Raw genomic sequence first — 14,115 nt, 5'->3', positions numbered from 1 at the left:
AGCTAAAAACAAGTTATATGCATTTTTGAATAGCCATAACTTAAAATAATTAGATTGCAGAGAACAACAATAAGAAAGACAAAAGAATTCAATTGAAGCATAAAGTATAAATTTAATGAGTGAATGTAAGAACCCCAGTGCAACGCACTGGCTATTATGTGAAATCTGCTGTATTATTATTTCTGTACTTCTTGCCTTATGTCCTAGATCTTTAGTTAATATGTAATGGAACATTTCAGTTGATGCCTATTGATGAATACTACCTCTGTAACCTGTCTTTATGCTGATACATAGCTATGAATGTTACTTTTGTAAACCATTGTGATCTTTACATAGAACAATGGTATATAAAATATCTAAATAAATAAAATATCTAAATGACTGTATTTTGGGTGGGTGAATAGGTGTTTCACTTTGCAGGTTTTTTATGAGCTTTGCCACCATCTGAAAGTGGTTAGGAGTGTTTGTGTTATTGGTACTTTTTGATGTAGCATCTGGGTTTGCTGATCCCAATGTGCTTTGAGATGCCATTGGGTATAACTTATTTTGAGTTTTGCTAACGGTGTAATTTGCAACATGAAGGCCATATGCCCCAGAATTTTCATGTATCTTCAAGTTGTAATGTAGGGAAGGCTTTTCAGGATACTGATGAGTAATTTGAGCTTTGTCCTCTTTGTGTTAAGTGTGCCTTGCCTTACATCATATTGAGCTCTGCACCTATGAACGCCATGCATTGCTTTGCCTGTAAAGAGGATTTTTTTTTTTTTTTTTTAGGGGGCTTCCTAATCAATTTGTTGAGGTCTCATAGGAGGTACTCGATATTAGCCAATCGTTAAGGAATGGGCTTACTAGCAAATTGTCTCTCTTTAATTGAGCCTCTACTACTGCTAGGCATTTTGTGAATACTCTCAGGGCTGCCACTAGTCGAAAGGGCAGGACTCTGTACTGGTAACACTTCTCTTATAAGGTGAATCAAAGATATTTCCCATGCTTTTTGCTGACAAGGATGTGAGCATACACGTCTTTCAGGTTAAGCAACATTAACCAGTCGTTATGCTGAGGTAGCAGTACGATAATAACTAGTGTGGACATCTTGAATTTTTCTCTTTTTAAATATGTTGAGCTCTCTAAGATCTAAGATGGAGTGGAGGTCACCTGTTTTCATTGGAATCGGGAAGTTATGGAGTAGAATCAACTCTCCTGTTGACTGATAGGCACTAGCTGGATGCCTCTGGAGCAGAGGAGAGAAGTTACTTCCCATTTCAGTACCTGTAACTGAATGTTTGAATGATGGTGGTAAAGTGGGGAATTTTGAGGTGGTAATGTTTGAAAATTCAAATAGTTACCTGATGAATTATTTTTAGAACCTATTTGTATGCAGTTATGTGGTTCCATTGATGACTGAAGAACCTTAGTCTTCCCCCCAACTGAAGGTGTGGACATAAGTTCTGTTGGCAAAGATGTGAAGTGTCAAAGCCAGTTGGCAAGCTGCTAGGAAGGCTGCTGATTTTGCCTTTGTTGTTGCTGTGCTTGAATTCTTGGTTGTGTTTGTGGTTGTTAAGTCTACCGTTGGGGCTGCTGTAATCATACAAGTTGTAGCATTTGTGCTGGGAGTAGTAGTACGGTTTATGACAGGATTATTGATGATATCTTCTTTGAGAAGATGTATTCATTTGCAAAGCTGACAAAAATTGTAAGACCATGCTTAGATTCTTAATGGCCTCAACTGTTTCATTAACCTTGGTACCAAAGATTGTTCCCATCATAGGGGGTTATCTGCCAACTTTTCATGGATTTCTTATCTGAGACCTGATGCTCTGAGCCAGGCTAGTCTTCTGGCAACAACACCACCTGCTGCAAATCCTTGAGGAAAAGTCAAAGGAGTCATAGATAGATTGGGTTAGGTGGCATGCCAAATCCTCAACATTCTTCATGACCTCAGTGAATTGTTTTAACTTTTTCTGGAAGAATCTGTGCAATATCCTTCAATTGTAGATTTTTGTACAGGTATTGTATGATTTGAACTGGTGGGCCTCTTCTGGACTGTAAAATGGTTCCTTGATGAGCTTTATCCTATCGTGTCCAATATATGAGAGTCCTTGCCAGTGTTGCGATGTGGACCCTTGGGCCAAGGCAGGGTTGACACTACCTACAGGAGGCAGAGCCCACTATAGGTCCCCACCGTTGGCAAGCAGCCCGGGGAGGTGCGGAGACCTTATTGGACCTTCATCACTACCAGCCCTTGTTCCCCTTGGGTTGAGACTTTAGGTGCTGGGGCCAGCTGGACTTAGACGTGGGTCTCCGTGCAAAGGTTTCAGTCGAACGTTGGATGAAAGCAGAGTCGGACAGGCCAGAGTCAGCGCAGGCAGCGAGCAGAGAAATCTAGGAGACTAGCCAAGGTCGGGACTGGCAGCAAGCAGGGGAATCCAGGAGACAAGCCAAAGTCATGTCAGGCAGCAATCAGGAGAATCCAGGAGACAAGCCAAAGCCAGATAGGCAGCAGACAGGAGAATCCAGGAGGCAAGCCAAAGTCAGGTCAGGTAGCAAACAGGAGAATCCAGTAGACAAGCCGAAGTAGGGTCAGGTAGCAAACAAGATAATCCAGGAGACAAGCCGAAGTCAATCCAGAGGAGCAGTACGAGGAGCAGAAGGGGAGCTGGAACAGGAGTTGAATCAAGAACTGAAGCAGGAGAGGAATCAGGAACTGAAGCGAGAGCTGGAACAGAAACCGAAGCAGGAGCAACATACTACCCTCGCAGAGCTGAGCCGGTGCTGGGAGGGCTGAGCTGCTCTTATATAGGGCCTTCTGCTGATGTCATCAGATGGGGCCGTGGGTGAATTTCCCACCACGGCCCCTTTAAAGGTTGGGGCGAGCTGCGCGCACCTAAGGGATCCTGTGGGGGAAGGCGCTTCGGATTGCCACGGAGGGGGGCGGCGGTGGCGGCCTCCTCGGGCCGCATCCACGGGGCAAGGTACACGGCCTTGTCAGGGGTGAGTAGGGCTGGCCATGGAGCATGGCGGCCTGTCGGCGCAACAGCCAGGCAGAGTGTTCAAGAAGGTCTTTGCTTTCTTGGCCTTTTTCATGGCTGACTCCATGATAAGTGATTCATGAGAGAATTGTATCTGATCATATCCTGAACAATTTTGTATGTGATATTTTATATCTATAATTTTTGCTACTGGAGCTATGGAATAAGATATCTTTCCTATTTTTATTAGGACCTGAAGCAATGCTTGATGCATGGGAATAGCTATGTATTGTTTAGGTATTTGCAAGCATTGTAAGATACCCTGTAGTGTAGTTCTGCTGTATGCTCTTCCTCTTCATGGAAGCTATTTGTAAGCTGTCCACCATTTTTTGTATAAATGAATTGTATGTGATATGTTCAGGTGGAGTGGCTGCCCTATTAAGCTCTAGAGAGGGATCTGAAGGCAAGTCAGGTGAACCGCCCCTAAGGAGGGCTTCATCAGTCATCAGATCTATATGATTGATTTGAATGAGAATCAATGTAAGAATGATCAGGAGAAGGTGCAGCCTCGTCAGATATTGATATTGGCTGAGGTTCTGTATAAGTTTGGTCTTAGTCTAACAGCTTTGGAGCAAACTTGGATTCTAGTTCTTTTTAAAAATGTTTCCAAAATCAGTGCTTTATATTTCTTTCCTGGGTAGGTAGTTCACTAGCATATGTTTTGAAAAAAATCTATCTACAATTTTTGTAGGAATGCATGGCAGTCCTGAAAGGCTGGAAGTGGTAGTTTGATTCCTGCACATGGAATTGTACACAGTATTCAAGGTGCGGTAGCTCCATGGTGAGACCGCACCTTGAATACTGTGTACAGTTCTGGTCGACCGCATCTCAAAAAAGATATAGTTGCGATGGAGAAGGTACAGAGAAGAGCAACCAAAATGATAAAGGGGATAGAACAGTTCCCCTATGAGGAAAGGCTGAAGAGGTTAGGGCTGTTCAGCCTGGAGAAGAGACGGCTGAGGGGGGATATGATAGAGGTCTTTAAGATCATGAGAGGTCTTGAACGAGTAGATGTGAATCGGTTATTTACACTTTCGAATAATAGAAGGACTAGGGGGCATTCCATGAAGTTAGCAAGTAGCACATTTAAGACTAATCGGAGAAAATTCTTTTTCACTCACCGCACAATAAAGCTCTGGAATTTGTTGCCAGAGTATGTGGTTAGTGCAGTTAGTGTAGCTGGGTTCAAAAAAGATTTGGATAAGTTCTTGGAGAAGTCCATTAATGGCTATTAATCAAGTTTACTTAGGAAATAGCCACTGCTATAAACTGCATCAGTAGCATGGGGTCTTCTTAGTGTTTGGGTAATTGCCAGGTTCTTGTGGCCTGGTTTTGGCCTCTGTTGGAAACAGGATGCTGGGCTTGATGGACCCTTGGTCTGACCCAGCATGGAAATTTCTTATGTTCTTATGGATGGAAGGCAAAGCATGTGGGTCCAAGATAGGTAGTGAAGAAAAAGAGTTACTGTTTATAGGTTATTTATTTTATGCATTCTTTTCCTCAGTTGATCTTCTACACCAGATGTCTTCTGCACTGATGATCCAGATGTTAAAAGGGGGCTCACCTCAGTCTGATAACGTAATGAATACCAGCTTCAAACAGTTATAGAGAAAGAGGTTTATTAATAATAGAGGAAGGCGGAATGTTCCTCTATGGAGCAGAAGGTGATACAAAGCAAAGGTGTACAATTCAGAATCTGCTCAGAGCTCTAACGTGTGTGCTTAGCCTTATAAGGGTTCTGGGTTTGCTGATACCAGACATCTGCATAATCCACACCCATTACCTTTAATAGCCAATCGATATATATTTTAGCATGTGTACGTTTGCGTGCTCTTACTGTAGGCCAGGGGCCTCTTGTTATCAGTAGAATAGACCAAGTTAGTTCCGTCCTCCCAGGAATGATGCCATCTGTGCTGGCTGATTCTCTGGTAAGCTCAGTGATCTTAGTGCTTCATAGTGCTATAGATACATGTGCAGGATATATGCAATTCACTATTCTACATGATACAGTGCCAGGGAGTGTATGTGTAGAGAAAGATGATACCCATCCCAATGAATTGGCGCAGAGAGGCTTCAGCACCTTATTTCATCTCAGCACTGATTCATCTGTGCCTTGAACTTTCGGCACTATTTCTGGCACCATTCACTAGTCTTATGGCTCTTTGCTGAATAAAGATTAAAAAAAAAAAAAAAAAGATGGTTCTATTGAAAGTTTTTGCACTGAATCTTCTGCACCATCTGGTTGCAGCACCGACTTAAGAGTCTCAGTGTTTTTGTGACAAAGACCTACCTCTTGACTTCTTTGAAGTTTTCAAAGAAGTTGATCTTTGGCGTTTCTTATATTTTGATTCCTTATACTCTGAGGAACTTTTAAGCTCACACTGGAGCTTGAGGTCTCTATAAATGAGCACCCTCTGGACATTCTGCCATAGGGGCTGCAGTTTGCGCTGTTGTGGTCCAGTTCAAGGCAGCAGATACAGCAAGCATGCTGATCCATAGCTGCCATTTTATGACAACATCTTTTGCAAGCTTTGAAGGGGCTGTTGCCTTTTTTTTTTTTTTTTTTTTTAATTTACAGCTTGCTTTGCCATAGTTGTTTCTTCTAAAGAGAAAAAAGGTTGATAAAGCTAAACTGTTTTGTTCACATTGACACAAGGAAATTTGTGACTGTTTGAGAAGTGGACGGAAATAGACTAAGGGGTAGATTTTATAATTTAGCGCGAACGCGTACTTTTGTTCGTGCGTATCCATTAAAATCCGGGATCAGCACGCGCAAGGCTGCCAATTTTGGGCAGCCTGTGCGCTGAGCCGCGCAGCCTGCCTCCATTCCCTCCGAGGCCGCTCCGAAATCAAAGCAGCCTCGGAGGGAACTTTCTTTCGCCCTCCCCTCACCTTCCCCCTCCCTAACCCACCCCCCCCCCGGCCCTATCTAAAACCCCCCCCCCCTACCTTTAATTGCTGGATTTACGCCTGCCAGAGGCAGGCGTAAATCTGCGCGCGCCAGCAGGCTGCTGGCGCGCCATCACCCAACCCGGGGGCTATTCTGGAGGGCGCGGCCACGCCCCCGGAATACCCCCGGGCCGAAACCACGCCCACGGCGCCGCCCCCGAAACGTCACGTCACCCGCGCCACGCCCCTGAAACGCCGCATCACGACCGGCACGCCTCTCCATGCAAGCCCCGGGGCTTGTGCTCGGCGCGCGCAGGGGGGTTTGGGGTAGGTTTTCGGGGGGTACGCGCGTATCCTACGCGCGTACCCCTTTGAAAATCTACCCCTAAGGGAGGCAGTGTGGTGACACTAGTATGGGAAGCTTCATGAATGCCCAAAACAGAATCCAAATGTTTCTGGGCTAGAGGAGCAAAACTACTGAATCAGTGCCATCGGATGACATCACATCTTGTGTGGCTGTAATGTGATGCTTGTCCATGGAGAAAGAGAGATGCAGAGGAAGAAGTAGAAAGGAAGAGAAAAGAGGCTGCTGGGCAAGGGGTGGGGAAGCGGGCAAGTTGGATGCTGGGTAGGAGAGAAAGTGGGAGGAGTTTGCTGGAGCGATTGCCACCAGAGGGACAGCTGTGCTTTCACCAACAAAAGGACACAGCACTGTGCTGGAGCTGCCACTAGAAAGTCAAGGCAGGGGGGGGGAGGGGAGAGCGTAATTCTAAATATCTACCCCAGGCACAAAAAAGGTGGCTCTAGTACAGCTATGGCATCTACACTTTTAATTTTGTTATTCAGAATTTTTACTTACTGATGCTATTATGTGTTTAGAGCCTGGAAATTGGCTTTCATTTTTCCAAACCATGACAGACCATCTCATCTTAATATCCAAGCACCTCCATCTGTAGCACTGCTCCTTTTCATTCTTTTAGCAAGTGACTGGGAGTAACTAGACACAGAAGACCTAGTTTTGTGGGGGTGAGGTTCAAAGAGGGTACAGCTACATAGAAGGTGAGATAAATACCCAGTCTCCATTTATTGTAATAAACCCATAACAATTGAGGCTCATAACCAGGAAGACCAAAAGTTCAAGCTGGTAGCTGAAAAGTTTCATGTGCGTTTTCCAACAGGCTGAATCATTCTAATTTTATTATACGGCAACAATATAGCCTGAATGGAATAAGAGTTCTTGCTTCTTGTGCAGTACCTGAGCAACCGCATGCCAGCCGTGGCTCCTAGGTAAACAGGAGTATCTTTGTGCTGATTCTTCGGAATTACTTCCTTGGCTCTGTTCATGCACTTGTGTAGAGACAGTCCAGCTTTTTCCACTTCCATGCTGTAACTAGATATACCAGGGCCTATAAATGGGAAAACAAACATATTTGATTTTTTGCTTGCTCACTGGCAGTCCTACATGTTGCCATGTGTGAATTCCATTCCCAGTGTACCCAGGAATTTTCTGGTTTCACCCCGAGTGTCCAAGTTTAGAGACCCAACTCAAGTTCTCTAGAAGAGTTCCCAGGTTCTTCGGCTACCACTGCTGGTGTTAAAATCCTGTTGGGTTTGTTCTAGCTCAATGCTGGAAGACCATGGGAGAGAACAGGAAGTGCTTTTCTCCCATGCACTGCTGCACCCACAACCCCCTCCTCTGCCCCACTTACTGCCTGTCAGGAAATGGAAGGAGGCAGAAGAAGTAAATACTTCCCTGCCAGTCCCTCAACCCCTGCCTTCTGTAGCTGTTTGCATGGTTTTAAATCAGTCCAGGGTGGGAAGGAGAAAGAGTGAGCAAACAAGGGGTATCAGGTGACAGAATAAGAAAGGAGGAGGTGACCAAGCAAAATGAGAAGGAACTAAAGCAAGAGAGCAAAGGAGGAAGGGTCTTGAAAGGAGACAGGAAAAAGGGAGAGAGAACACAAAGGAAGAGAGCTGGGGAGTGGCAAAAGATTGCAAGGAGAAGGAGCTTGATGACCTACATTGCCTTGATGAGGAAAAGCCAAGGAGCACAAGTAGATCTGATGTAGGTAAAAACAAAACTGTGGAGGAAAAAGGGAGCTCAGAGAGAAAAGGCAATAGGAGGAAGGGAGAAAAATCTAGGAAACACAGCAACTGGAACACTAGTCAGCATTTTCTGGTACATAATAGCACCAGAAACCATCCAATATATTCCAAGGCAACTTTTCTGTAGTACAGTGCCAACAAATTAAGTTTTTTCCTATTTCCCTCTACTTACCTTGCTGAGGGCATCTATCAGCAAAAGAGATGCACTGGTAGCAGGGGCAGAGGTAATAGGGAGAGCACAGAGGGCAGCTGCATTCAGGCCCTGAAGTGAAGGGGGCCCCACCCTTAAAGCCAGTTCACAGGTAGGGCCCCCAAATTGGCAGAAGACAGGAACAGCCTTGGGAGAGACTAAGGCAGGAGCGTGTTTCACTGTGGCCAGCCTGCTCTAACATTGACATTTGAAATTTGTAGGTGGCACTTTCTTTCCTCGCTACTGATCTCACAATAAATACATGAGATCAGCAATAGGAATGGTTGGGACTTCAACTCCAGAGCTTAGAGCCAGTTCCAACATCTATATATCCAGAATATGTCAGCTTTGGGAACATGCATTTCTCACATCTTTGTATTTTGCCTAGTATAAGCGGAGATGAATTACTTTTTCTTTTTCTCCAGTGTTGCACTGAAAGTATTCTGGCTTCTCTGGCTCCATTTCAATTTTTGTCTGCATGTTTCTATTTCTAATTTTTAGATGAGGGTCGGTCTCTGTTCTGCATGTGTGACAGAGGTGATGTATTTGACTTTTGTTTAGTTTCTAAGTGGGGATCTATAGGAGTCTGGCATGTTCTATTTTCTCCATAGGAGGTGTATTGGTATTCTAAGACCTAGTGTAATATTTGCAATGTTGCATTTTCATAGGCATGGGTGCCACCACAGTATTCAAATCCTGGGAATTAGTGCTGTTTTGGTATGGCATATGTTCTGAGTACCTATTTTTCAGGATTTTCTGTTATTTCACAATAAGGTCCACATTCAATAAGCCAGTGAGTAATTTATCTGGATATTCAGCATAACTTACCCAGATAAGTTTTCCAATGAATATCCAAGTAAAGTTACCTTGATAACTTTGCACCTGCTATTTGTTCAGACTGATTTGTCCAGACAAAAATGGATAGCAGTCAATATAGCACTATTCAGCTAAATGTTAACCCACCTTCACCATGCACTTTTTTTGTGATGAAGGTGGGCTAACATACACACTCCAAACAAAGGAATATTCTGAATGGAACAAATTTATGGGATTAAAAGCCGATTTTACTCACATTGATCTTTTCAATATGGATCTCAAAGTCTCCGGTAGAGTAGGGAGTTTGTGTTGCTATTACTGAGGTGACACCAGAAAGCAGAGTTGCTTACCTGTAACAGGTGTTCTCCCAGGACAGCAGGATGTAGTCCTCACATATGGGTGATGTCATCAGATGGAGCCCTGTCACGGAATACTTTTATCAAAGTTTCTAGAACTTTGACTGGCACACTAGGCATGCCCAGCATGCCATAATCCCTGTGGCTACAGGGGTCTCCCTTCAGTCACATTTGTAGCAAAAGGTGCGAGCTAGATAAATGAGGCTTGACAGACATGCCGCAAATGCGCAGTAGAGAGCAGCTCTATTGCGCATGCACGAAACAGATTGCTCTGAGCGACGTGCTGACATGCCGCCCCAAGGAAGAGATCGGACCAGGGTGTCACAGAAGGGAGGAGGAAAGGGCAGACGAGCCTCCGCTCCAAGAAACAGCTCCTCTGACATGTTAACAGCCTGCACCCGTCCCTCCGCCACCGGGGATGGGCTCAGGCTGTTAACATGTCAGAGGAGCCGTAGGGACGACTGGACCGGCACGCACAGGGACAGGAGGAGGAAAGGGTAGAAGAGTAGCTGAGCCCGTCCGTCCGCCAACGGGGAAGGGGGGAGGGAGTTGGGATGGCCGGAGCAGATCTAAATCTCGCCCATTTTAACCGTCACTCAAAGGGACAACAGCCGGCCCTGTAGAAGAGAAAAAAGAGGGAGCGGAGGAGGGCTGAGGGAGAGGGAAGGGGTTGTGAATGAGGTGAGAGGGGAAGGAAAGGGAAGATGAGAGGGGATGGAAGGAAAAGGGAAGAGGATATGATTGCCAACCCATTGCCAACATAATAAATGCGTCCATCAAATTAGGAGAGGTACCCAGCCCACTCAAACAAGCAATAATCAAGCCTATTCTAAAAAAACCTAAGCTTGACCCCACCGACCTGTCCAACTACCGCCCCATTTCTAATCTACCGTTCATCTCAAAAATCCTCGAGAAAACCATCAATCGGCAACTCACCGATTACCTAGATGACCATCAAATCCTCTCTCCTTCCCAATACGGTTTTCGTAAATACCATAGTACGGAAACCCTCCTCTTATCCTTGACTGACCACCTTATCAAAGGTCTAGATAAAGGACATTCTTATATCCTAGCCATCTTAGACATCTCATCGGCCTTTGATACCATCAGCCATAATATCCTCCTCCAGCGGCTTAATGAGATTGGAATAACTGAAATTGCCCACAGTTGGTTCAGCTCCTACCTCAGCAACAGAAACTTCAAAGTCAAAATTGGAAACCATGAGTCTAAAGAAATCCCCCTTAATAAGGTGTCCCTCAAGGCTCTTCCCTGTCATCTACCCTCTTTAATATATACCTCCTACCGCTCTGTCAACTCCTATCCAATCTCAATCTTCCTCACTATCTCTATGCAGACGATGTGCAAATTCTCATCCCTATCACTGACTCTCTACCTAAAGCCTTCAACATCTGGGAATCCACGCTAATGTCAATCAACAAGCTCTTAAATAGCATTCATCTTGCCCTTAACACCGCAAAAACTGAGCTTATGCTTATTTCCCCACCAACCTACACCCACGCCCTCCCCCCTACATCACTCGCTTCTGCCCCATATCTCTTTTTCCCAACAGGTACGAGATTTAGGGGTCACTCTAGACAATCAAATCAACCTAAAGAAATTCATCAACTCAACACTTAAAGAGTGCTTCTTCAAGATACATACCCTAAAGAAACTTAAACCCCCTGCTACATTTCTCTGACTTTCGCACAATCCTACATACTATGCTTTTTTCCAAAATAGACTACTGTAACTCTCTCCTCATAGGTTTACCCAAAAACTCCATCCACTCACTTCAAATTCTGCAAAACACAGCCGCTCGAATCCTCACCAATACTCGCAGCAATGAACACATTACACCTGTCTTAAAAGTTACACTGGCTACCGATTGCTTCCCGCATACAATACAAGACACTTTCTATCATACATAAAGCACTACACAACCCCGACATGAACTGGTTTAAGGACTCAATGCAATTCCACTCCTCCTCCAGACGACTAGAAACCAATACCTTGCCACCATATGTACTCCCTCTCCCAAATTCACCAACCTCGCAACTTCAAAAGCACGAGCGCTCTCCTTAGCTGGTCCCGTCTTATGGAATTCAATGCCTGCAGATCTACACCAGGAACTGTGCCAAAAAAACTTCAAGCAAAAACTTAAAACGTGGCTTTTCACACAGGCTTATACCTAAATCTTACATCTCTGCCACCTAGCTTACATTGTCCCACCCCTCCATAGCTTACTTTCCCTCATAAACTTTTCCGAGCTAACTTCTTTGTTTGCAACCTTCAATCTTATACCTTGAACATATTTCTCCTACTCTATAATCCTCCCCTAGTCCCAACTGCTCGGTACCCCAATTTATTTTCTGTTTAATGTATACCGTTGTTTTTCCTGTAAATATTATATATTGCACTGTTATCCTGTAAATATCTTATATAACACTGATATTACCCTGTAAATATCATATATAATGCTGATTATTTTAGTTTAAGTTCACATATTTTTCCTACACATTCCTTGTCAAATGCCACTTTGGCGTAATTTTCTTGTTCAATGTACACTGACGTGATATCACTGATGAACGTTGGTATATAAAAACTGTTAAACAAATAAATAAATAAATAAATATGAGTAAGTGGAAAGGGTAAGAAGCTGTGGAGAAGAGAGTGGCTCTGACCGACGTGCTGGTCTGACCGACAGAATCTCGCCCGTTTGAAGGGCCTAATGGCTTGTAAAATAATAAAACGGTTTTGGACCCAACTCCGCGGGGTGGCGGGTAGGTTTCGTGAGGACTAAATCCTGCTGTCCTGGGAGAACACCTGTTACAGGTAAGTAACTCCGCTTTCTCCCAGAACAAGCAGGATGGTAGACCTCACTGGGCAACATTTTCACAAAAGTCATGTTACGGAAATGAAATTAGTCAATTCTTATAAATTTCCATGTGCTAAACACGAATGTGACTGTGAAAATGCAAAATTGGTTCTAGTTTTTTTGTAATATGCAATAATATAATTACATCTTGAACTGTATGCCAATAGTACGAGACCTATGGTTAATACCGTTTGAAAAATGAAGTAATAGACTACATCTTAGATTTCTTTGCTTGTCTCTTGTACACCTGTTCGAGAGCATCTCTGAGGAGTGTCCAGCAGTAGTCAGCCAGCATGAATATTTCAAATGGTCACCCTTTCTGACTGGGCTTCATATAGTACACTGCTGACGTCAGCTTACTCGGCAGCAGCATGGCAGTAGAACTGCATTGCATCAGAAAATGATGTAATAAACTCTGGATGATGTGTGCATGATGGTATTATGCAATATGATGCAATATTACATCGTTCTAGGCTTATTTACAGTCCTACTGGATACATTTACATGACTAAACATAGAAAGTGAACTATATTAAATATCTTCAAAACGAGAGCCAATAAAAACTTTTCATGGTCATATTCGTGTTCAGCACATCAAGATACTACAAGGTAGGACCTTTTTAGGTCAGTAACACTTTCATTGTTGCCCAATAGCAAGCTACAGGCTGACTCATATTTATTTGGACCAACAACACACAACATCTGGTGTACTGTTGGTAAAATAAAGCAGCCTGAAAATCACAGCAGATGGATATGGAAGGAGTTGGGATTATACTGGAAATAAGTTTTTCAAGACCAAGTGCCAAAGATAGAGTCTTGACATCCTTCCTTATCCAGGCAGTAATGGTTTGTTTTTATCGAAAGAAACAAAGAGTTGGGTGGATTTCCTATGAACTGCAGTGTGGTCTAGGTAAAATGCAAGTGCACGTTTACAGTCCAAGGTGTAAAACTCTCTCGCCCTGGTGAGAGTGAGGCCTTGGGAAAAAGGTGGGCAAGACTATAGACTGATTCAGGTGAAAGTTGGTTACTACCTTGGGAAGGAATTTAGGGTGAGTACGGAGGACCACTCGGTCATGGAAGAACCTTGTATAGGGTGAATATTGACAAAGGCTTGTAACTCACTGACCCTTCGAGCAGATGTAATGGCTACTAGGAAAAGAACTTTCCATGTAAGAAATTTATCATCACAGGAGTGCAAAGGCTCAAACAGGGAACGCATGAGTCTTGTAAGTACTACGTTTAGGTCCCATTTGGTATCTGGTGGCCGTAGAGGGGGCTTAAGTTGTAGTAGGCCCCTCATAAACCAACTCACAAGGGGTTGTGCTGTTATTGGGGCATCCCCTACTCTCTTATGGTAAACTGAGATGGCACTGAGGTGTACCAGTACCGAGGAAATCTGGAGACCAGAGTCTGAAAGGTGCTAGAGACAGTCTAATAGACATGGAGTCGGGCAGGAAAAGGGGTCGATACATTTTTGTGTGCACCACATGGTAAATCTATTCCACTTAGAAAGATACAATTCCGTGTGGAAGACTTTCTTGAAGCTACAAGCACTTGAGAAACCTTAGTCGACAGATTGTGCGGTTGATGAGGATCAGACTTTCAACATCCAGGCTGTGAGGGATAGGATCTGAAGGTTCGGGTGGTACAACATGCCATAGTTTTGAGCTATGAGATTGCTGTGCCCAGGCGAATGGGTTCTCGGATAGAGAGGTCGAGATGCATGGGAAACCATACTTGTCGAGGCCAGTATGGGGCTATGAGTATCATTGATCCCCTGTCCTGTTGTAGCTTCATGAGAGTTTTGTTTATTAGTGGTCTCGGAGGATACGCGTACAAGAGGCCTGTGTTCCAG

The 14,115-nt window shown here is 44.1% G+C and overlaps 1 protein-coding gene across 4 annotated transcripts in view; it reads right to left on the bottom strand.

Annotated features, from left to right (window-relative positions):
• Positions 1-14,115, bottom strand: part of ENTPD1 (ectonucleoside triphosphate diphosphohydrolase 1) — a 597,993-nt gene that overhangs the window by 264,854 nt on the left and 319,024 nt on the right. For all 4 annotated transcript variants that reach the window (XM_029610060.1, XM_029610058.1, XM_029610059.1 and 1 more), the window contains one exon: positions 7,174-7,324. In XM_029610060.1, coding sequence (XP_029465920.1) covers positions 7,174-7,324 — 151 coding nt within the window. The remainder of the gene's footprint in view (positions 1-7,173; positions 7,325-14,115) is intronic.

Source organism: Rhinatrema bivittatum, chromosome 7, assembly GCF_901001135.1.
Source record: "Rhinatrema bivittatum chromosome 7, aRhiBiv1.1, whole genome shotgun sequence".
NCBI classification, from domain to species: Eukaryota; Metazoa; Chordata; class Amphibia; order Gymnophiona; family Rhinatrematidae; genus Rhinatrema; species Rhinatrema bivittatum.
Note: the sequence above shows the minus strand (reverse complement) of the source record. Positions and strands in the feature narration are given on the sequence as shown.